Consider the following 25,116-nt stretch of genomic DNA (forward strand, 5'->3'; position numbering starts at 1 on the left):
GAACAGCAATGAGCTGCCATGCTACCCCAGAAACCTGGTTCAACTGCCCTTAAACCTTCAGTGATTGCCTGGTTCCTTTACCTATCAAGAAGGTTCTTTGCTCAATATTTCCCCTACTGTACCCACTGTGGTTAACCCCTGTGTTCTTGGGGTTGCAGAGGGATCATCCAGGCCAGATGGATTGGTATCTGGTGCATGGGAAGGACTACAAGGCTGTCCGAGATGCAGTGGGCAAAGCCATTCTGGAATCCAAGCCCCTGGCCATTGAGACTGCTCTGGAGGTAGGCCAGGCTGGCGGCTGCTCTGTGTACACAGTGGGCCCTCACAGCCCAAGTCTTGTCTTGTTAGTGTCTAGAGAGGCCCAGAGGGTGACATGCTACACTGGAAGTCCTATGTCCATGGCCTCGTGAGCTCGCCTGGCAAACAAGGAAGCAGCAGAGGTTGATTTGGGTTGGTAGGTTTGCAAGAGGCCACCGGCAGCTCTTATCTGATTCATTTATGTCCATTACTTTCTTTGAGACCCTGCTGAAAAGCTGATTCAGGATTCCTCTGCTCTTAGATGTGATGGCACTGGAACCAAAACCTCTATCTGTATAGCTACATAATTTCCATAGAGACATAAGCATGTATTTATTTTAATAGACAGGGGGTTTTAGAACCTAATCTTTACATTTTTCTGGTCTTATTTCCTTTCTAAGTCCTTGTTTACCCTGGCACTTTGCCAGGAAAAGAAGAAATAAATATCCTGGCAGTTTGCCAGGAAAAGAACAGCTCAGGAAAAGTTCCTAGGACCAGTGAAGTAGTCAGAAAGAGAACAGATGGTGATCTCTGTTACTTCTGTTGTAAGCTATTTGATAAATATGCATTGTGTTTAATGTGAGAATATTTATGAACGGTTGTTACCCAGAAGATGGTCCTGAGGTATAGGGTTCCAGGTGCCTACAGTATTGGGAAGGCTCCTTCACCGTCTCCAAGGCTTTAGTACTGATCTCATTCTTTATTCACATACAGATCACATGAGAGTCTGGCCCTGAGCTATATCTGTATAACTTTGAAAAGTCTCACTTGATGTCCTTGCTTTTTCAGGCCTGTAGAAGCGCCACAAGTCAGAAGGCTGTCTACCTACTGTTAGCACTTTTTAGAGAGGTCGCTACTTTGTACAGATCCCACAATGCAGACCTCCATCCTAAGCCACAGGTGAGTATCAGCCTCCAGGGCTGTGTTCATAGTCTCATGACTTGAACAGACTTTTTGAATAGAGGTAAAATTCACACACACTGGGACTGCCCTGGTGGTCCAATGGCTAAGATTCTGCGCTCCCGATGCAGGGGGCCCAGGTTTGATCTCTGGTCAGGGAAATAGATCGCACATATCACAATTAAGACTGGACGCAACCAAATAAATATTTATTTATTTTAAAAGAAAGTCATGTACACCAATTATGCCCATAATTTTTAAAAATCTTGGATGGAGGTTTTCAGCCTTCTTATGAAGAGGAACTATTTCTGTTTCACCCAAAGCTTTTAGAGTAACAATTAAAATTACAGTTAAAAAAATAATTTATGGACTTCCCTGGTGGTCCAGTGGCTAAGACTCTGCACTCCCAGTGCAGGGGCCTGGGTTCAATCCCTGGTCAGGGAACTAGATCCCACATGCCATGACTAAAACCCATTGAAGCCAAATAAATTTAATATAAATAAATAAAAATAAAGTTGTCTTTAAAAAGAACATACAATAATGTTTTCCAAAACAGAATTATCAAAACTAGTGCTTGCATATGTGGTTTCTGTGTTCGTGGAGGAGATTTCTCTGGATAATTCCCCTTCGGGCAGTAATCATTTAGCCATTCTAACCTTGATTTAAAAGTTTTTTAATGCAACTAACTTTGTTTATTTATTTATTTATGGCTGCGCCCTGTGTCTTGAGGGATCTCAGTTCCCCAACTAGGGACTGAAACTCGGGTCCTCGGTGGTGAAAGTGGTAGTCCTAACACTGGACCACCAGAGGATTCCTCTTAAGCAGATATTTGATAAGTTTTTGGTATCAAAAAGCATGACTAACATAAGAGAAAACCTTTGGTTTTTCTCCTGCTATTCATAGAATATTTTTATTTGATGTATTTTTTTTTTCCTGTCAGCAATGTGAGGCTATGAAGAAATTCATTGGGAAAAATGAGACCTTGTCTCCTGATATCAGCGCTTTTGCAATATCCCTTGTGAATAATGAACTACCCCTGCTGAGGACAGGTCCTGGGGTCAGCAACCTGGAAGGGACAGTAATAGAAATGGCTGTTCATGCTGCAGCCGTCCTTCTCTGTGGACAAAGCCAAGTCTTAGGACCCCTGAAGAATTTGGCCTTCTTCCCACACCTCATGGTGGTAAGACTGGGATATGATTTCTTCTGCATTCACAGGGAAAACTTTAGAGACCCAGCCGGTACCTCAGAAACTGTTGAACCTGTTTATCTTGTATGTTTGCCGTCTTCCTCTTTCTCATTTGATGCTTTAGTCCGCAGTGATGGCGAAAACCTTGCCTTGCCCTTTGTCATTTCATAGAGAGCTGTTCTGTGTTCTTCATAGAGAGCTTTTGGGGTCGAGAAGAAAGAAAATCAAGGTCACGTTCTTACTCAAGGCCTCTTGCTGAGCAGCGACGGCCAGTCGATGTGTTCACTAAGCTAAAGCCAGCTCTGCTTTTTTGACTTTTCAGAATGCCTTTCTTCCAACGATGCCTGAAGACTTGCTGGCTCAAGCTAGGAATTGGAAGGGTCTGGAAGGAGTCACGTGGTACAGTAAGTGTGGCCGGTGGTGGAATCCCACTCCTGAGCTTTGAATAGCAACCTAAAACTACAGAAAACATTGGTATAGAATGGGGGTACATGGGTTTGTGCCTGAAGGGTCCAAGGTGCCTGCCTCCTCCTGCTGTGGGTGCCTTTGCAGAACATGAACAGTTTGCGGGAATTGGTACCTGCTGACTGTGGATGAACCAGATCATTCTTTTTCTTAGTCACAGGGAAAGGGTCCTTTTGGATGCACTTCTGTTTTCTGGAATATGCCGTTTTGGGGGAGAAGGGGGCACTGGGAACCACATCAGGAACTCAGTCTAGGGCCAGCTCACAATACAACCAAGGTTTTGACACAAAGATAGTTCTTTTAGAAATATAGAACTGAGGGAGGAAATAATATAACCCATGACCTGATGTAAATTTTGCCATTTTCTTGAGTAGATAATCTTTTAAAAGTAGTTTTAAAAGTTGTTATAAAACCCGCTCACAGCAAAAAGAAAAAAAATCAAAGAGAATAAATAGGAGGGTATAAAATACTATCCATTTTGCCTCCAAAAATAACCCCTTGTATGAGCCTATAATCTAGTTTCTCTTTGCTTTGTGAAATTAAATGCAGACACTATTTTTCAATGCTACAAGTTGAACTCCTGGTATGTGTCAAGTATCTATTAGTAAACTAGCAGAGTTTAAGATTTCTGGTAACATGCTTGGGTCATCAAGTCCACGTCATTATTTGGTTAGACCAGAAAGCAGGGAGTTAGGTTTCCCTTTTAATGGTGGGTCATTAGGCAAAGCCTCACCAGCCAACATTGTGTCCTGTTCTTTCAACAGCATGTCCCAATGGTCACGTGTGCTCTGTAGGAGAGGTGAGTCTTGGTATTTGGGATAGGGTTTGGGGGTGCTTCAAAACGTGTGTTCCTCCTCCAGGTCCAAAGAGGAGGCCCATGAGGGAGGAGGATATTGAGAGACTGGACCTTTGGAAAGAACACAGACTCATTTTGACAGCTGTTATATGGGGCTTCCCTCACAGCTCAGTTGGTAAAGAATCCACCTGCAATGCAGGAGACCCTAGTTCAATTCCAGGGTCGAGAAGCTCCGCTGGAGAAGGAATAGGCTACCCTCTCCAGTATTCTTGGGCTTCCCTTGCAGCTCAGCTGGTAAAGAACCTGCCTGCAGTGCAGGAGACCTGGGTTTGATCCCTTGGTTGGGAAGATCCTCTGGAGAAGGGAAGGGCTACCCACTCCAGTATTCTGGCCTGGAGAATTCCATGGACTGCAGTCCATGGGGTTGCAAAGAGTCAGACATGACCGAGTGACTTTCACTTTCACTAGGTATTCTGACTAAACCTCCAAACCGTATGAAGGTTTGCCAGCCTGGGTTTCTTGACCTCAGCCCTGTGGACATAAGGCCTTATTGTGGGGCTGGCCTGGGCATTCTTGCAGGTTTACAAGCATTCCTGGCCCCAACTCACCGGATGGCAGTAGTATCCTGTCTCGCCAGTGTGACAAATAAAACTGCCTCCAGATGTTGCTCAAGGTCCCCTGAAAGACCGAACTGCAGGGCTGGAACCATGCTGGCAGTCCTTCCTGGCCACTAAAGTACAGAGTCAGCGACACAGGTCTTTGTGATGACGAGGTGTTGACTAGACTGCAGGCTGGATTACTAGCCCAGCAAGGAGACAGGGTCTAGACAGCGAAGGGTAGGAAAAGGAGATGCGTGGCTTGTAAGCCTGTGAGGGGAAGATGCGTGTATTGTTCATGTCTGAGTCCCAAAGCATCTAGCCAGGGCCATTCATAGTGTCATCTATACATGCTCAGAACAGGCTATTGAATTGAAACAGACAAATGTTATTTAATACAGTAAATAAGCAGCATGGAGGATACATGCTTCGCACCTTATATTTCTGAGCTTCTCACTTCATTATTCATGAAATGGGATTAAAATAGATTCTTCCTAAGACTGCTCCCAGTTCTGAAATTCTGTGGTCCAGAAATCTGATACTGGTTTGATTTGTTACAAACTATTAGTGTATTTATAGTAGCACACAATCTGATTTTGAAAAATGAACCTTTGGACGTAGTAAATCATATGGTGACATTGTTTAAAAATAAAAAAGTCTAAATGGCATTAAGGAATGCCATTTAAGGACGTCAGTTTGGAAGCTACTGTAGTATTCCTGGTGTCAGATAATGAAGCATTAAACTCATCGGAGAATGAATGGAAAACAGTGATGAATGTGAAAATAAAAGATTGAGTTTTGTATATTTGTCTATAAAGTGTCTGTTTGGGAATAAAACTTAATAGCCTCTACTCTTAAAAAAGTCTAAATTTTCCCACATACAACATAGTTGGCTGAAGAAGGAAATGGCAACCCACTCCAGTGTTCTTGCCTGGAGGGTCCCCTGGACAGAGGAGCCTGGTGGGTATAGTCCATGGGGTCGCAAAGAGATGGACACAACTGAGCGACTAACACACACACACACACCACAGTTGGCACGGAGTGCCTGCCCTGTCTCCCAGGGCTCCTGCAGCCCCACCTGACATACACATACACTGAAGGAAGCAATCCTAGTGGCATCCACTACCTTCTGTGCTAAGTATGGGCTCACTTTGGGATTTGTCCAAACTGATCTGGGGTCACATTTGTGTTTCTCCTAGTGTGGCAAGCCGATGCAACAGAGCTTTTGTATTGACTGTCGTGCTCCAATTGGAGGGATTAATCACAAACCGAAGGAGGGATTTCGTGTTATCGAGTATGCAATTTTCTATTTCCTTTATAAATAATCGAACCATGTGCTTTGCGGCTGTTTCTATTCCAGCTGATAAATCAATACTAAATATATTATCAATTACAGTAGCACATTTGGATCTGGGTCATGTTGGATATCAACGCCAAGGTCTCTGTGGTCATTCAGTAGTGAGGCATTTGATCTGTCACTAGCTAACTGGGCTTTTAATGCAAAAATAGACCATACCTTAATACTTATTAATATTAATAGTTTTTTTATGGGTAATACATTTTATTTTATTTTTTTTTAATTTAATTTTATTTTTAAACTTTACAGTATTGTGTTAGTTTTGCCAAGTATCTAAATGAATCCGCCACAGGTATACATGTGTTCCCCATCCTGAACCCTCCTCCCTCCTCCCTCCCCATACCATCCCTCTGGGTCATCCCAGTGCACCAGCCCCAAGCATCCAGTATCGTGCATCGAACCTGGACTGGTGACTTGTTTCATACATGATATTATACATGCTTCAATGCCATTCTCCCAAATCTTCCCACCCTCTTCCTCTCCCACAGAGTCCATAAGACTGTTCTATACATCAGTGTCTCTTTTGCTGTCTAGTACACAGGGTTATTGTTACCATCTTTCTAAATTCCATATATATGCATTAGTATACTGTATTGGTGTTTTTCTTTCTGGCTTACTTCACTCTGTATAATAGGCTCCAGTTTCATCCACCTCATTAGAACTGATTCAAATGTATTCTTTTTAATGGCTGAGTAATACTCCATTGTGTATATGTACCACAGCTTTCTTATCCATTCATCTGCTGATGGACATCTAGGTTCCTTCCATGTCCTGGCTATTATAAACAGTGCTGCGATGAACATTGGGGTACACGTGTCTCTTTCCCTTCTGGTTTCCTCAGTGTGTATGCCCAGCAGTGGGATTGCTGGATCATAAGGTAGTTTTATTTCCAGTTTTTTAAGGAATCTCCACACTGTTCTCCATAGTGGCTGTACTAGTTTGCATTCCCACCAACAGTGTAAGAGGGTTCCCTTTTCTCCACACCCTCTCCAGCATTTATTGCTTGTAGACTTTTGGATCACAGCCATTCTGACTGGCTAATATTAATACTTTTTAATTCAAATATCTTCCAGTTGAACCTTGGTTACAACCCCTGTAGAAATTGCTTGACATAAACAGGGTGACCAAATTCAGGGGGAAGTTTAAGTCTGTCATTTACAAACTCTTAGCTTACTCTTTTTTTTTTTTTTTGAGAAAAGTAGAAGAGACCTAGTCAATCTTATCAAATACTTCAGAATCCAGCTAAAAACTGGATCTCATAATCCCACACTTGCTCATTAGACAAGTATGGTTGTAAATGCTCCCTTAATAGGAGGTGTGGCCTCTCTACATTGACCTTATAGTCAAGCTATTTTGGTGCTGTTACAGTTTAAAATATTCTAACCTGTTATCTCCATAAACTATTAGAATGTCCTAGAATCTCCAGTATCATTTCAGCTGAACATAGCCATCACACTGCACCTCCCATCTGGGTGTGATGCCAAATCCTTTGCAGAGATTGGATCCTAGTTTTGAATGTGGGAAAGGAAACCAGTGTGTATATACTTCCATGTTAATGTCAGCTACTCCAGACTCTGTCCTTTGCCTGCCTGCCACTCCCCTGCTGATTCAGGGCAAGAAGCAAGTCCAGACCACCATCCTGACATATGGCCCCAGGAGTAGCACAAACAGCCAGTTTTGTTTTGATAATGATTTTATTTCATTATTATTATTATTTATTTGCATTTATTTTTTGCAGTATTTATTCCGATACCTTAAGTTTTTGTTCCTTCAGTTTCTTCTGGGATATCTTTTTCTTCTGTGCAACCTCCTCTTCTGGTTTGGGAACAGTCTGTTCTTTTTCAGAAAGGATTATCTCAGTGTGGCAGGGAGAGCTCATGGAGGGGTTAATCCAACCCTGAGCTCTGTAAGTCCTGTGCCCCACTGTGGGGTTTTGTTCACCTGGCTGTGCTCGATAAGCAAGATAATCTACATCTAAGTCCTTCAGTTCAGCATCACCTTCTGCATTTTTGAGCATGTGCAGTAAAAATTCAGCACTGTTTTTGGGCCGCCGACCCTGCCTTCAGCCCCAGTGCTTGTCCTTTGCACACCGACCAGCTCCACCACTGTAACAGTGGAATGGCACACACTGCTTCTGTAAAGTGACATCCTCCAGATACTCGGTGGCTTTTCGGATATGCACACCCTCAATGGCTGGGGCAGTTTCACCAATGTTCTTAAAGTGAATCTTGATTTGCATGATTTTGTGGGGTTTTTTGGGTCAAGTGAATGCTGAACCATTTTTAGAGGTCATCTCAGGGCTGCTTATCAGAAAGACTTATTTTATTTTTATACTAAGTTGATGTACAATACTATATAAGTTACAAGTGTGCAGTATTATAATTCATGATTTTAAAGGCTATATTCCATTTATAGTTATAAAATATTGGCTATATTGCCTGTGTTGTACAATATATCCTTGTAGCTTATTTTATACATAATAGTTTGTACCTCAAACCCCCTACTATTATATTGCCCCTCTTCCCCCCCTACTAGTCTCACAAACAGCCACTTTACACTGTTGTGGGCTTTTGGTCAGCCAGAAGGGGCTGTCTATAAAGAAAAAGACTTGGAAAAGTGGTCTAGGCTTATTACAATCAGTAACTTTCAGCATCATTTTCTTCAAGACCGTGAACCTGGTCTCTCGGTCCTGAGACTCTGAAGTGCGCCCCCAGAGCCAGAAGAAACGGTCTTCTTCAGCCTTCACCCTGTCTTCTCTCATCCTTTCCAGTAACACCATGGACAGGACTCAAACTGGCCACGTGCTGGGAAACCCACCACCCAGAGATGCGCCCGTGGTATCTGACCGACAGATGTCCCCAGTGGTCTTCCTTCTCCTCCGGCTACTCACTCATCTGGCTATGGTTCTGGGAGCCACCCAGAGTCCACAGGTAGAGCATTGTACTGCCCAATCATGTACTAGTTTCTATGGTAGTTTTTTTTATAGTGAATCCTTTTGTCTAAAAAGCCCTACCCAGTTCCTGGGAAGGCTCTGAAGGGTACTGCTGGTTTTATTGTGACTAACCCTGTTCCACTCCAGAGTTCTCTGATTTTGCCCCTTGAAACACAAGACTACTTCCTATGTCTGCATGCTGAGAGGTTTCTGTTGTGCCCTTACTGACATCAGAAGCAGAAACTACTTAGGAAGTGTGGAAGATCTGAGCACAGAAGTACTTGGATAAGGGGAAAGACAGATCAGTGAATCTGTCCACTCTTCCCTTTCAGAGAGTGTGAATGTATTGCTTCTCTGATAACTAAGTATCCTTTTCCAGTAGAAACAAGGAACTATTTTCTTATACCTCTTTGAAGTTCCAATCTGTGGTTCAAGAGGTTCTCATGAATTAGCATGGTACTGGCAATAGTAACACATGAAGAATGTTTTACAATATAAAACAAATCTCATTAACCTACGTTTATCTGTGTATGTAGGTCCAGATGGAACATGTTGAAGCCTGATACCAATCCTTTTTTTTCCATGAAAGGAGTAAAGCTTATTCTAAATGTAACTCATTGGAAGTTTAAAAAAGAAGGATACCATTGTAAAAGATAATCAACAGGGTGATATAAAGATGAACTCAATTAACCATATATGATACCAATTCTTTACTTAGATTTTGGATGGATATTGAATTTAGAATTAAAAGTTTTATATAAAAACACTTTAAAATGTTCAATTGCAATCAAAATTTAAATAAAAATTTAGCATTATTTAAACCATTTTAGTCTGAATTTTTTTAATTGTCACTCTTGTAATTTGTACTTTGACTTTTAACTTTTAATCATTTAAAATGTTTAGTAAATCATTTAAATAGTTGAAAAATATGAAATAGAAAGTTCTAGCCACTTTCTGTGGATTTCAAATAAGGGGCGTTACCTAATGCACAACACAATGTAAAATTCACATATCCTAATTTTCCCACTGTGGCCTATGGTGGTAAGGCGAACTACTTGTCAGATTATGTAAAGACAGTTTTTAATGAACTCTGTGTCTCTGGTCCACACCTGGGATTGGAGAGGCTAAAATAACGATGATTTTACCTGTGTCTTTTCTGTGACTCTGGGGAAGAAAGAAAGAACATGCTGAGTTTTCTCTCAGTTAATTAACTATGAGAGCAAAAAGTTTAGGCTTTAAAAATTCTTTATTTCACATTGACAATATAGAAGACAGTGATTTTCAGACTGTAGTCATTTCTGCTCCTCAGCTTTCTGTCGCCTGTGCTGTTTGAATCTCACTGACATCCCTCCTAGAGACTGTCCTCTGGCTCGAAACTGGCTCTTCACCCCTCCTGACCTCTCCTAAACTTGCCATCCCCTCCACAAACAAGACCTTGCTTAACATTTTGTCCCCTTGCCCCCACAGGACTTGATGAACATCATCAAACCTCCGGTGTCGGATCCAAAAAGGTTTCTGCAGCAGCACATCCAGAGAGACCTGGAGCAGCTAATGAACATGCTGGGGAGGAGCGCGGACGAGACCGCCAGCGTGGTGCACCTCGTCCTGTGCCGCCTTCTCCGAGAGCAGGGCCACAGTGAGGAGCTGGGCACGGGGCCAGGGTGTGGGGCACAGCCAGGAGAGGAAGGAAGCAGGGCACTCCTCGACCCCAGAAGGAGATGAGGGGGAGGCAGGAAGACGTGTACTTTCCAGAGAGTCGGGGAGGGGAGGACCTGCCTGGCTTTTCCATTGACCTCCTGCTGGTGTGAGTGTATTTGGGAGGCTTTAGTTTCAAAAGTCAGCCTTGAATGTAGTTCAGCCACTTCATGGGGAACACAGGGCATTCAAAAGAGGTGATGTGTGTTAAAGAAACATCAAAGAGACTAATGTTTGATAAGGGCTTGGAACTTGGCTTCTTTCAATTGTACATCTGTCCCATTTTTTTGGTGGGGGGTGGGGGAGGACAGCATTTGCTTTTCCTTAAAAAATGCTGTAGTGGGCTTGTTGCCAAAAGTGGGGTCTGGCAGCTCACCACCCAAAAGCCATAAAGAGGCCAACTTGGTGAAAAGAAAAGTTTTCTTTTTTTAGCATGCCGGCAGTGGGCAGCAGGCAGGGGTAAGGAAGAGGATGGCTGGTAGATGTCTTACCAAAGGCCGACTCCCTTCTCTGACAACTAGTAGGCGAAAGCTTTTATAAGTGAAAGGAGGGGACTACATACAGAAGCAGGACAGTCAGCTGTGCCAGTACTCTTGAAATTGGTCGTCGATGGTCTGACTATCATCATCATGATTGTCTTGTACAGTTAATCTTCAGTTGCAGGGTAGATTTGTTTCCATTTCTTTGAAGCCAACTCTCAGAATTATGGCAGCTTATGTCATGGCTCAGTATGGTCATCATGTGGTTAATTTCTCCAACTGGGGTTTCAGTATCTATAAGACAGCTCATAGAATATGTCTCAGAATATTATCTATAACCCTTAAGAAGGAACTAAAGGTCCTTGATTATGCTTAATGACTACATTATTATTATTTGGCCTCCGATGACTGTTTTCCTCTGTTTCTGTATTTTATCATTTCTCTGATTAAACTTATTCTCTGGCTAAAGTTTCTCCACAGACAAAGGCAGGCAGAGGACAAGAGTGGCCCAATTACCATAGGGTCCTGACCCATTTCAGCTTGATTTAATACATGTCATGTCCACAATTTGTTCCATTAAAAAACAGGCTAACAACTATTATGATCACTGAGCTAATTTTTCTAGTTTAAAACTTAAAATCCACCCAGAAAGAAAAGGTCTGTAAGACAAATTAATAAGAAGGTTATCTGAGTGCTGGAATTAAGATCAGTTTTGTTTTCTTTTTGTTTATTTGCAAAAATCTTTTAAAATTACCACTCTAATGAAAATATTATTTAAAATAACAACAACGATTGAAACTTCTGCCATATGGCAAGAAAATCCACTTCAGGAGCTTTTTTTTTTTTTTTTTTTTTTTTTTTTGCCATAAACCAACATCAGCACAGATGTACCCATTTAGCAAAATCAGATTTTAAGTCTTTCATTCTGGTGTGATTTCACACCAGGTAAGTTCAGCCAAATTCATAGTGACAAAGTGAGCAAATTCTAGACACGCACCGACAGTTTCTACAGCTCTCTGCACCACATGGACACCCACAGGGTCCTGCTCCATCTTCAAGCCCAGGTGGCAGCAGTTGAGACACTGGTTACCGTTATTTTGGCCCTGGGCTTCTGATTTACAGTATTGGTTCTTTCAGTAATTTTGTTCAGAATAGCTTAAAATGATAATTATGTGCTTAGAGATTTTAGAGTTTGAAGTATCTTCTCAAAGATCATAAGTTTGGTTTTAGCATCAGGAAACATTTTTAAATGTTCAGGTTACTTTTGGAAAAAATATGCGCCCCTGCTCCCAAAAGGAGCATTATTTCAATTGAACATTTCTTTAGCATTTAGGCAGACTGCTGTGGTTTTTGTTTCTAGGGTAACACACACATTTTTCTTTGTAGGCTCTTCAGATTTTGATGCGGAATTGTCAACCAGAGAAGAGAGGAACAGGTGGGAAAAGCTAGTTGAGACTATTATTCTGCATGAACTAGAGGTAAGTGACGAGTAGCTATGGGGCTACTTTGTCTGGGAAAGTGCAGGAAGGGGTTTCTGTGGCCTCTGCTGAGCCCTCGGTCTGTTGTCTCTTCTGCAAGTGTCCCTTAGAGAAAGAAACCCTAGGCTAAGTCACAGATTTAGGTGTTTTCTATTTGGTCACCCCACCCTCCTGTTGCCCTCTCCCCCATCCTGTCCCCTCCTGAGGCGGGCCAGTATGTCAAGTTGGGGAATTACTGGGAATCCAGAATGCCGGCAGTCCTTTTCTCTCCACTACTTTTTATAGCAGAACATGTGAGCAAGAGGCAGAGAAATAAACCCTGTCAGATAAGAATGCTACTGAGAGTAACTAAGCCCATCAGGAAATATAAATCAGCAAGTATTCAAAATAATAGTAATAAAATATAGGTGTCTGAGACTCATTCTGTTCGGAGAGACAAAAACCTGCAAATAAGGAACATATAAATTATGATAAAGATAGGAAATGTGACTATTTGATTACGGGCTAAAACAAGGAGGGCAGCCTCCAAAATCAGCCCACTGGTAAGGTCACACTAGGTATCCAGTCCATCTGAAGTAGCATCTCACTTCCAGATCCCATGTCGCTTTCCTCACCTAGTATCTAGATAAAACCCTCCTGGCAGTGAACGCTCAGATCAGCCAAGATGAGCGCATCAGCTCCAACCCTGTGGCCAAAATCGTGTATGGTGACCCAGTGACCTTCCTGCCCCACCTGCCCAAGAATAGCATGGTTCACTGCTCTAAAATGTGGAGCTGCAGGAAAAGGATCACCATTGAGTACCTCCAGCACATCGTGGAGCAAAAGAACGGCAAAGAATCAGTGCCCATCCTCTGGAAGTTCCTGCAGAAGGTAAGGCTGCTTCGCTGTGACCGCCACTTACATGTCCCCTGGAGATGTGAAGGCCCTGCTCTCATTTAGTCTGATCAGCCCTGAAAATGAGACGGCCATTAAACTACTTTGAGTTTTGAATAAAGTGTCTCTGGCAGAAGACTCAGGGATAGAGCAGAGATCTCCAAACATATCCATCTGTATAAGTCATTTGAAGCATAAAGTCACAGGTGAAATATATACACGAATTGGAATTAGTAGGAATCTGTAAAGTACTTGAGGGCCAGGAGGGTTTCTCCCAATCACTCAGTAAGAAAAAATAGAATAAAATCTTTCCTTTGTCTGTTCATCTTCATTCCCCAGTGCCTGGAGCAGTTAGTCTCCAAATGAGTGTCTGTTAAATGAAAAAACTTTAGTTGAGAATGGATAGCCAATATCAAACAAAAATTTTTCTCTGTTCCTGAACCATTCAGAGGGAGGGTGGTGATAGGATTGAAGGAAACAGAGCAGTAACACAGTAACATGTGCATTATACATTTTAGAGCCAGAATTATACACTGTCCTAACTTTAATCCATTTGAACTCTTATTTTCTACAACAGATTTTCTAATCATTTCCCTCCATGCACCAGTATTTGCAGTCTAGCAAGAAGTAAGATGATGCAGAAATTTTGGTGGGTCAGTTAAAGAAAATGGATTCCCGGTGGGAAGGCCATCATGATAACACTCTGATCTGTCACTGGTGTGCTCAGGTCCATTAAACTGAAGAAGCATAGGTCTTAGGTCTTCAGAATGACACCAGATCATCACTAAGCATCATTGCCTATATGCTTCATCTTCTTGTTCTCAGGAGTGCCTCTCCACACCCAGCCCATCTCATGGGCCCAAGAGGCTGTTTTCTTTCATCAGCGTCTGGCCAACACATTTGATGTGTCAGCCACACAAGTTTGCTTCTTGACCCTTAGAGGGTAGAACACTGGCCAACACATTGTAAGCAGTCGCTAGGTACTTGCTGAGAGAATGATTTGGTCTATTAACCCATTTGCAAGTATTATGATGTGTTATCATCTAAAATGGCACATTGACCGTGCTGCTGCTGCTGCTGCTGCTAAGTCACTTCAGTCGTGTCCGAATCTGTGACCCTATAGATGGCAGCCCACTAGGCTCCTCTGTCCTTGGGATTCTCCAGGCAAGAATACTGGAGTGGGTTGCCATTTCCTTCTCCAATGCATGAAAGTGAAAAGTGAAAGTGAAGTCGCTCAGTCGTTCCCAACTCTTAGTGACCCCATGGACTACAGCCTACCAGGCTCCTCTGTCCATAGGATTTTTCCAGGCAAGAGTACTGGAGTGGGGTGCCATTGCCTTCTCCACATTGACTGTATTAAACTACAAATACATGGCCTGAGCCAGCCCCAAAGTCTGTTTCCCAGGATCATTATGTAGATATGTTAAAAAGTGTTCCCGGTGTTCTTCCCTTCTCTAGGAAGCAGAACTGCGACTGGTGAAATTCTTGCCTGAGGTTTTGGAGATGCAAAGGAATCTAGTGAAACGATTCCAGAATGTTTCAGAAGTTGAGTACAAATCCATCCGAAGTTTCATTAGCAGTCACGATTCAGGTAAGGCTCTGCTCTCACAGGGCATCAGGACTACCCCTGTGGTACAAAGAATTGGTCCAACTCAGGGGCTCCAGTTCAGGGCTAATGTGTGTTCTGTACTCTAAGCTTGTAGCATGAAGCAGTGGGTGCTGTGAATGCCTGGGACACATTAGAGGCTTTTGCTGTAGCAGTCCAGAATCTCACTCTCTCTTTTTGGTTCCTCAAACACAGCTTTAGTTTAAACAGCATTTAGAGTGTGTTGGTGATGATATGAAGGTGGGGGTCAAAGATCAAGTAATTCTATTGGTTTGACCTAGATAGGAGTAGGTGTTATCTTGGAGTTCTTAAAAAGTGTTTCGTTTGCTAGATGGGCTGAAGAAGTTAGCCCTCAGTAGAATCACTATCTTTCTGTCAACATGGAACAAGCTGAGGCGATCGCTGGAGACCAATGGTAAGTCAAATCCCCTTTAATACTAAACATTACAGGAGCACCTCTCTGAAGGCCTGTTCTCTCCAGTCTAGCAAGCTTCGGGAGTTGGTGATGGACAGGGAAGCCTGGCGTCCATGGGTTCGCAAAGAGTCAGACACGACTGAGCGGCTGAACTGAGCTGAGCTGAACTCTGCCTTTTCTGTGTGTGCACAGCACCATGCTGTGTGCCTCTGTGCCTCTAATGCTGGACTCTTGTGGGGGTGTCTGATGAGTGAATAACATATCAGAAAGAACAACCCCTCAGTCCTCTAAAGTCCTGTAAATTCAAAATAAATTTTATAAAATCAAAGTAAAGTATATAAAATCAAAAAGGAGCTGAGAATATTCCAAACTTGTCAGCACATAAAAGAGACGTGGGAGACAGAAGCACTCTTGGTTCCCAGCTCTGTTCTGTTGAGGGGGCTTCTGCATTGCTCGCCTTCCCACCATGGTGGGCTCCTAGTCCTGAGGCTATGAAAGAAACAGCAGGGAGGTGACTGCCCCTCTGTCGTTTAAAGGTGAGATCAAGCTCCCTAAAGACTACTGCAGCTCTGACCTGGATCTGGACACTGACTTGGAAGTCATCCTGCCTCGCCGCCAGGGCCGGGGCCTCTGCTCCACCGCCTTAGTCAGCTACTTGATTAGCTTGCACAATGAAATTGTCTATGCGGTAGAGAAGTTCTCCAAAGAAGACAACAGGTAAGCATGCAGGCTGACAGCAGGGGATGCTCTTTCAGCACAGGAAGTCGTTTCTGGGGGGAGCAAACAGGAAAATAGGGTCACCAGACCTAGAGACAGCAAGCCAGGCTTCAGGTCTTTCTTAAACAGAAACCCCTTCAGCTACACTCACAAGTGTCACCGATTTGCGTGTCCCTTCACCTGCACATTGGAGAAGGAAATGGCAACCCACTCCAGTGTTCTTGCCTGGAGAATCCCAAGGACGGCAGAGCCTGGTGGGCTGCCGTCTATGGGGTCCCACAGAGTCAGACACGACTGAAGCGACTTAGCAGCAGCAGCAGCAGCACCTGCACAGCCTGTGGCAACGTCAGACAGGAGCTGGCTCTGCACGGACAGGCCACGTGCACCTCACTGGGACCCTGAGCTCTGTCTGTCTGTCCCCAGCTACTCCGTCGATGCCTCTGAGATTGCCGACCTGCACATCATTAGCTACGAAGTGGAGCGGGACCTGATTCCACTGATTCTCTCCAACTGCCAGTACCAAGTGGAGCAGGGCGGGGAGACCCTGCAGGAGTTTGACCTGGAGAAGATCCAGCGCCAGATCATCAGCCGCTTCCTTCAGGGCAAGCCTAGGCTGACCCTCAAGGCAAGGCTGACCTGCTGTATTGACGTGGCCCACGTGTCCATGGTCCACATGTCTGTGGTCTGTGTGTCTGTTTTGCAAAAGTTGCCTCAAGTGTGGCTTTGATCACAGCGATTTCAGAATGAGGAGGGATCCTCTGGACCCTTCGTCCACACTCCCAGTATCTGTGACCACACCTGCATTCAGGGCCAACGGCTCTGCAGAGTCGTCTGTGCATCCAATCCACACCTCAGTACCCCAAGGGTGACTGCAGATCTCAATGGACTTAGTCCAGATTTCTCTGCCGTAGTTAATGGCACCACAAGCCACCCACACTGAACCTCATTGTTTTTCCCCTTTTCCTTTAGTCCGCAAACACAGTCTGTCATCTCTACCATCAGGCGCCTCCGTTTCACCAACCAGCCCGCTGCTCTAGTTCAAAGCATCTGTCCTTAAGCTCCACTGCTGCGGTAGCTCCCAACCAGTCCCTGTCTTCAGGCTCTTTAGGCCACATTTCTAACATCCAGAAATGCATCTCTCCAACCATTTCCCTGCATTGAATCCCATGACCGCACAGGCTGGATCACTCTCCCTTCCCTGAATGCAGCCTGCGCTGTGCTTGTTGCTTCCAGGTCCAGTCAAAGGTGTGGTACTTCGTTCTGTTTATGCTCCCTCCCTGCCTGCAGTTAGGCGGTGAACTGTTCGAGCGCGAGCCTGATTCATTCTGCGCTGTCAGCTGAGTGCCCCTCGCTCACGGTCTGTGCTCAGGGTGTCAGCCCATGTCCTCGCGACCTGCCTGCACTGGTGGCTCGAGGGCCACAGAATACTATGTGACAGTGTCTGCTTGGCCATGGCGGGCAGGCTGGGCTCCTCACTGTGTCACTGTTTCCATAGCTTCCAGGTTAAACACACACATCATGAGGCAACAAGGAGCTGCCTGCTTTGCCAGGTGATGCACTGAAATCCCTGGGACTACCATTGAGTCTCAGCTCAGGCATATATTGTCATCTGATGGAAACCTCCACAGTGGATTCCATTTCCAGTCTTTTTCTTTCTCCCTTTAGGGATTACCCACTCTGGTATACAGACGGGACTGGAACTATGAGCATCTCTTCATGGACATCAAGAACAAAATGCCACAGGTGATGATCAAACTTATTTGCGTGTGCCTCCATCTTACCAGAGTGTTTCCATCCACATTAGGACTCTTCTGCCTTTACTCGGGGCATTTGCTGTGAGCACCAAAGAGTTTCAGGGCCTCCCTCTGTTCCAAGTTCAGCGATTTTTTTTTTCCAGAGGGTAAATAGGATAGCAAATCAGTAGAAGTTCTATTTTTGTCATAAATCTTTTTAAAAAGTAGTTCTTTATTTTGGCTGTGTTGGGTCTTAGTTGCCCCACGAGGGACCTTTTTGCATCATGAGAGAACTTTCATTGCAAGGCACAGACTCACTAGCTGTGGCGCACGAGATCCTGAATGCATGGGGGCAGTAGCTGCAGTACGTGGGCTTAGTTGCTCCGTGGCATGTGGCATCTTAGCTCCCAGACCAGGGATAGAACCCGCATCCCCTGCATTGCAAGGCAGAATCTTAACCACTGGACCACCAGGGAAGTCCCAGCAAAAGGTTTTCTCATTGAGTATAAACTGATTGAAGTCTTGTGCTTGTAGATTTTAGAGATGATGTCATGACTGTGTATGCTGAGGCAAAAGGTCCAGAGACTTACTTATTCCTGCTTTTCTGATTTATGCATGTTGTGTGTGTTTGTGGGGGCTGTATATCTGTGTGATGTGTATGTGTGTCCATATTCATATCCTCACAAAGTTGATTTGAGCATTCAACGAGTTTATCTCTCTTTCTGTAATATACCTGAATATTGCTTCACTTAAGAAGCACCAAGTGCAGACCACTACTGTTATTAGAGAGCCTGTCCCATTCCGTGGCCTTGGCAGTGATGAAGATAAGACTCTTACAGGGTAGCAGTGCACAGCATGCCCCAACTGTGGACCCTATCCTGCTTTTGACTTTCTAGTGTCCCCTCCCCAACGCGGCCATCACTGCCATCAGAGGACAACTGCAGTCCTACAGTGACGCCTGTGAAGCTCTGTCTGCCACAGAAGTCATGTTGGGGTTTCTGAGCGCAGCTGGTGGGGATCCAGACATGCACTTAAATGTGTATATCCAAGACATGCTGAAGATGGGCGATCCGACCTCACTGGTTTCAAAGGTGGGTCTCGTGTCTGGCCTCTTCCAAAGGAAATCAGCATTGTCCCTCTATCATCTCCCCACTTCCTACTGGGATACCACCCCACAGGGGTACCAATATATGCAACCCCTGAAAAAGAGGGGAGGCGAGAATACCCCCTCACCCAGCCAGTCTACAGTGTAAACAGAACAAGTTGACAGGAGACACAGAGATGTACTTGGAATGTACGGATCTCAGAACCACAAGTCTGCCGAGGTGTGCGTGCAGACTGCGTGCCACTGGTGGACCCTGAGATGCTACGAGTGGGAGAGGGCTTTCAGAGACATCTTGGAGATGAAGCAGGGAACACGAAACAGAGGTGGCCTCCACAGTGAGGGACGTGGAATTGGTGCAGGGCCGAATGAAAACAGGGCCTCCAATCAGGAGTTCTGCTCTCTTGCAGGCCTTCAATAGATGCCAGTTAAAACACATCGTTGCGCTCTGGCGTATCCTCTCTGCCCACAAGTCTGAACTGATGCTTCGACAGGAAAAAGTGAGTCTGGCCTCTCCCTGTCCGCCTGGACCCAGGGAGTCGCATTTTCCCTTCCCAGGCTTCCATGTGTCACTTGTTCTTCTTTCATTCCAGGAGCCATTTGGGGAAATTGATTCAAGGTACAAAGCTGATCTCAACCCTGAAAATGCTAAGCTGCTCAACACCTTCCTGAATCATATTGGCCTGGAGGCTTTCCTCCTGGATCTTCACGACATGATGATCCTGAAGCTAAAAAACCCCAAGGCCACAGAGAATTTCAACCCTAAGTGGAGGTACGGACTTGTAGACACACAAGCACAAGCACACGCACTTTGCCTAGCAAGGCGCACACAACATTCTTCCATGTCTTCCAACATCTTCCACCAACATGAAAATCTTCATGCAGAACTTGGTTTCCTGATGATTTACCATTACCAATTGCAAGAGTCATATATTCTCAATATGACAAGTAGAATTACTATGTCAGAGAGATGTGCATTTTAAATTTGATAGAAAGAACTACATTAATGTATAATGTATAAGAATGCCCATACTGGATATTATCCATCTTTTATACTTCTATCCATCTAATGAGCCAAAATTGGTATTTCATTTTTCCTAGTAGTTTCTTATTTACTGGTGAAGCTAAACGTATTTATCAGCCATTTTTATATCTTCCTCCGAATTGCCTCTTGATATACTTTGGCTGTTTTTTCTTTTGGGCTATTTGTCTTTTTCTTAATATTTTACCTGTTATGTTACACGTGCTGTAGCTCAGTCTTTAATTTTAAGAAGCCAAATCTGAGAGAATTTTTCTACAGAGACTCTAGGAAAATATACCTCTAAGGGTCTTATTGCTTTTGAACTGTGGTGTTGGAGAAGACTCTTGAGAGTTCCTTGGACTGCAAGGAGATCCAACCAGTCCATCCTAAAGGAGATCAGTCCTGGGTGTTCCTTGGTAGGACTGATGTTGAAGCTGAAACTCCAATACTTTGGCCACCTGATGCTAAGAGCTGACTCATTTGAAAAGACCCTGATGCTGGGAAAGATTGAGGGCAGGAGGAGAAGGGGATGACCAAGGATGAGATGGTTGGATGGCATCACCAACTCGATGGACCTGGGTTTGGGTGGACTCCAGGAGTTGGTGATGGACAGGGAGGCCTGGTGTGCTGCGATTCACGGGGTTGCAAAGAGTCGGACTCGACTGAGGGACTGAACTGAACTGAAAGGTCTTCTACCAAAGTTATAAAATATTCTCCCATGTTTTTTCCTTGTTCCTTTATAGTTTTATATATTACATTTGTTTTGTTAACCAATTCATTTTTGTGTGTGGTCTGAAGTAGAAATTGCACTTTACTGTTTTTCTAAACAGATAATCAAATTCCAGATTTTCTCACCGACATAGGGCTTCATAATTGCTGTTTTCCTCCATTATGCTATGTGGCATATGCCTATTAACATTTGTATTCTTTGATCTCATTCAAGAAATCTTTACTGGACTTTTTAGTGTAGGGAAAGATGGTCACTTCCTAGAGAATTTATGATCTTTGTTAATACAAATCATGAACTGGAATACAAGCTTTATTTGAATGGTGAGGCTTTGTTTTTTATATAGCAGACGTATTACTAGAGTGCTTAGAACCATCTGGCTGGGCCCTTATCAAGGGGAGCTCCTTCCTGTAGAGTATGTGCAGTCCAAGGAGGGGGCAGCAGGGATGTACTAGAACCTTGACCCCAAGATTCTAGTGCCAGGTCAGTAACTCAGCAGTTAGTTGTCTTTAAGCTAACTCTCAATACTACTGGCCTTAATAAGGACTTTAGTCCTGTGATGACTGAAAAACTGACCATTGATGGTCTCCTTATGTCACATGACTATTTAACGCTGTCTATTGTTTCTTGGTTTTTCAGCCTGAGAGATACACTGGTGAGTTACATGGAGACTAAAGACAGTGAAATTCCTCCTGAAATGGAATCTCAGTTCCCAGAAGAGATACTGCTTTCCAATTGTGTCGCTGTGTGGAAAATGGCTGCTGAACTGAAACGGAATCGACAAATGAGATAGAATTATTTCCTGTCTCTACAGGGGACTTGGGCAGAGAAGGCTCTTCCCTCCTCACGGGTGGGTGCTTAGAAGGAAATCTGTGGGCACAGCACTAAATTTGAGACCAAGATGTGCTGTGCTGGCTGACAGCGTCTTGAGAGCCAAGCTGTTTCAGGAACATGTGTATATTCAGAAACTTATCTCCTCATATTTGGAATACTGTTCATTGGGAGGTGAGAACTGAAGATTACATGGAACTAGAATAAAGCACCATCCTCTAGGAGAGACCAGGAGAGACCAAAAATAGCTTCTCAGCTTCACACATACAAACCTGTGCCCCAGGTGTCCTAGTCTCTTACCATGCACGTACCCACCACACCAGGCTCTGCTTCCTCAGACTACTGCATGCTGAGAGGGACGGAAAATAAGATTATTAATTTTTGCCTTCTTTTCTAGTTTATTCTGCAGTCACAAAAGAGAATCTGGCTTTCTTCCTTCTTCCATTCCTTTAAATTCAGAGAATTGTACAAATACTTCTAGGTCTCCAGGAAGATACAAATACAAATCAGGCCATTCTGCGAGTGCCTTGAGGCCAAACTAGCCAGCTCTCACCCATGCCCAGAAATGATTCACTGCCAAATTTCAAGGGTCAGAGCCCCAAGCTTTCATTGTGAGGAGCGCTGGGCCAAGAGTCAAGGACACTGTTGGTGTCTTAGTTTCCACATCTACAAAATGAAGGGACTGGATTGAAGTCCAGATTTCCTGCCAGTTCTAGTATTCTAGTAAATTCTAAGTGAAAGTTGATCAGTGTAAAGTTAGATCAAACGCATCGTTCTGGCATTTCTGGGGAAAGTTTTTGCTTCTATAGGATTCTGATAAATAAACAATAAAGCTCTTAGCATGATCTTGATTTTCCCAAGTGTATGACTACCTGGTCCTTTCTTTGGGTCTCAGTCAAGGCACAGAAACAGAATAAAGGAAAAAGAGAATAGTCAACGCACCCCAAGCTTGTGCTGCTATTCTCACTGTAAATGTGTCGTTTTTTCAAAATCTACTTGGTGCTTCTGACCTCTCTGGACTAATTCCTGTTCCTGGGTAGCTCGGCACCTGTTAGCCCTGAGACAACAGTTGTTTACAAGTCAGAGGCAAATGTCTTTCATACACATTCTGAATATGATGACTCGATCAACTTGAAATTGGGCCCACAGAATGGTGAGAGCTACAAAAATAGAAAACGCTTGCCAAAGACAATGTAGGCCCTTCAGCACCACTGGAGGGAGCTGCAGAACAATCTGTGCTCCAATTTCATTATTTTGGTTTCTCTTCACTGTGGTTGAGGAAGGGAAGCACAGGGACCTAGGATCTGATACCACATCCACTTGCATATAGTAACCTATGTTTATCTAATAATTCTATGCAAAGGCACTCTTCCAGGAGTGGCAAAACACTGATTTAGGGGAAAACTGTATTTCTCTTCTAAAAAGGAGTTCCTCCAGGAGAGAACCCATGGTCTGGAACCATAGTAAGAGGAGGTGCTGATTCACAAGGAGATGTGCCCCCTGCTGCCCTAGATCTATCAAGTCCACCCACCTTCCCTTACTCTGTAGTTCCCACTGACTCTGCTTGACCTTCCCTTCCAGCCTACTCATTCTTGTTTCCATTCATGTTCATTCATCTGGACTTTTCGTGCTGCACAGTTCCTTCTGCTTTCAGCCCAAGAAGAAACAGTCACTACGATGATGGTGACTTAACCTGAAAATCTTCACAACTGATCACTGTCTCCCTTCTTTCTAAGACCTTACTTTGTGTATATATTATTTATCTTTCATCACTGGCTATAGGATTTCATCATGTGTTAATGGAGATAGTCATGCCCTAATCAGTTACTCCTCAGTTCAGTTCAACTCAGTCGCTCAGTCGTGTCCGACTCTTTGTGACCCCGTGAATCGCAGCATGCCAGGCCTCCCTGTCCATCACCAACTCCCGGAGTTCACTCAAACTCACATCCATCTAGTCGGTGATGCCATCCAGCCATCTCATCCTCTGTCGTCCCCTTCTTCTCCTGCCCCCAATCCCTCCCAGCATCAGAGTCTTTTCCAATGAGTCAACTCTTCGCATGAGGTGGCCAAAGTACTGGAGTTTCGGCTTTAGCATCAGTCCTTCCGAAGAACACCCAGGACTGATCTCTTTTAGAATGGACTGGTTGAATCTCCTTGCAGTCCAAGGGACTCTCAAGAGTCTTCTCCAACACCACAGTTCAAAAGCGTCCATTCTTCTGCACTCAGCTTTCTTCACAGTCCAACTCTTGCATCCATACATGACCACTGGAAAAACCATAGCCTTGACTAGATGGACCTTTGTTGGCAAAGTAATGTCTCTGCTTTTGAATATGCTATCTAGGTTGGACATAACTTTCCTTCCAAGGAGTAAGCGTCTTTTAAAATCATGGCTGCAGTCACCATCTACAGTGATTTTGGAGCCCAAAAAAATAAAGTATGTCACTGTTTCCACTATCTCCCCATGTATTTGCCATGAAGTGATGGGACCAGATGCCATGATCTTAGTTATCTGAATGTTGAGCTTTAAGCCAACTTTTTCACTCTCCTCTTTCACTTTCATCAAAAGGCTTTTCAGTTCCTCTTCACTTTCTGCCAAAAGGGTGGTGTCATCTGCATATCTGAGGTTATTGATATTTCTCCCGGCAATCTTGATTCCAGCTTGTGTTTCTTCCAGCCCTGCGTTTCTCATGATGTACTCTGCATATAAGTTAAATAAGCAGGGTGACAATATACAGCCTTGATGTACTCCTTTTCCTATTTGGAACCAGTCTGTTGTTCCATGTCCAGTTCTAACTGTTGCTTCCTGACCTGCATATAGGTTTCTCAAGAGGCAGGTCAGGTGGTCTGGTATTCCGATCTCTTTCAGAATTTTCTACAGTTTATTGTGATCCACACAGTCAAAGGCTTTGGCATAGTCGATAAAGCAGAAGTAGATGTATTTCTGGAACTCTCTTTCTCTTGCTTTTTCCATGATCCAGTGGATGTTGGCAATTTGATCTCTGTTTCCTCTGCCTTTTCTAAAACCAGCTTGAATATCTGGAAGTTCACGGTTCACGTATTGCTGAAGCCTGGCTTGGAGAATTTTCAGCATTACTTTACTAGCGTGTGAGATAAGTGCAATTGTGTGGTAGTTTGAACATTCTTTGGCATTGCCTTTCTTTGGGATGGAATGAAAACTGACCTTTTCCAGTCCTGTGGCCACTGCTGAGTTTTCCAAATTTGCTGGCATACTGAGTGCAGCACTTTCACAGCATCATCTTTCAGGATTTGAAATAGCTCAACTGGAATTCCATCACCTGCACTAGCTTTGTTTGTAGTGATGCTTTCTAAGGCCCACTTAACTTCACACTCCAGGATGTCTGGCTCTAGGTGAGTGATCACACCATCGTGATTATCTTAGTCGTGAAGATCTTTTTTGTACAGTTCTTCTGTGTATTCTTGCCACCTCTTCTTAATATCTTCTTCTTCTGTTAGGTCCATACCATTTCTGTCCCAATCAGTTACTCCTAGCTTCAGGCAATTGCAACACAGAAGCAATCACTGTGAAGAAAGGGTCTTGCTCAGTAGGTAAAGCTACCCATGTCCAGCTCTGCACAAGAGCACTGCTTGCTTCTGTTACGGTTCTTTAATGACTAAGTTGTGTCTGATTCTTTGTGGCCCCATGGACTGTAGCCCACCAGGCTCCTCTGTCCATGGGATTTCCCAGGCAAGAATACTGGAGTGGGTTGCCATTTCCTTCTCCAAGGGATCTTCCCAATCCAGGGACTGAAACCGTGTCTTCAGCATTGGCAAGCAGATTCTTTACTGCTGAGCAACCAGGGAAGACCAAGGGCACTGCTACATCTGACTTAATGCATTGGCGCCAAGTGTAAGGTTGGTGTATCAGCTGGGCCTGAAGACACACTAGAGG

At 44.0% G+C, this 25,116-nt stretch overlaps 1 protein-coding gene across 1 annotated transcript in view; it reads left to right on the top strand.

Annotated features, from left to right (window-relative positions):
- RNF213 (ring finger protein 213) overlaps positions 1 to 22,051 on the top strand; it is a 142,137-nt gene extending 120,086 nt beyond the window's left edge. Inside the window, 19 exon segments of the mRNA XM_055579591.1 lie at positions 159 to 281; positions 1,087 to 1,197; positions 2,138 to 2,377; positions 2,706 to 2,787; positions 3,613 to 3,647; positions 5,440 to 5,534; positions 8,368 to 8,527; positions 9,997 to 10,165; positions 12,090 to 12,181; positions 12,800 to 13,051; positions 14,513 to 14,645; positions 14,992 to 15,075; positions 15,612 to 15,792; positions 16,216 to 16,417; positions 17,458 to 17,535; positions 18,422 to 18,616; positions 19,038 to 19,127; positions 19,221 to 19,399; positions 21,015 to 22,051. Of these exon segments, the coding sequence (XP_055435566.1) occupies positions 159 to 281; positions 1,087 to 1,197; positions 2,138 to 2,377; positions 2,706 to 2,787; positions 3,613 to 3,647; positions 5,440 to 5,534; positions 8,368 to 8,527; positions 9,997 to 10,165; positions 12,090 to 12,181; positions 12,800 to 13,051; positions 14,513 to 14,645; positions 14,992 to 15,075; positions 15,612 to 15,792; positions 16,216 to 16,417; positions 17,458 to 17,535; positions 18,422 to 18,616; positions 19,038 to 19,127; positions 19,221 to 19,399; positions 21,015 to 21,168 (2,655 nt within the window). The 3' untranslated portion in view covers positions 21,169 to 22,051.
- Positions 22,052 to 25,116: the final 3,065 nt, after the last annotated feature.

The sequence above is a fragment of the Bubalus kerabau genome, chromosome 4, assembly GCF_029407905.1.
Source record: "Bubalus kerabau isolate K-KA32 ecotype Philippines breed swamp buffalo chromosome 4, PCC_UOA_SB_1v2, whole genome shotgun sequence".
In the NCBI taxonomy this organism is placed as follows: Eukaryota; Metazoa; Chordata; class Mammalia; order Artiodactyla; family Bovidae; genus Bubalus; species Bubalus kerabau.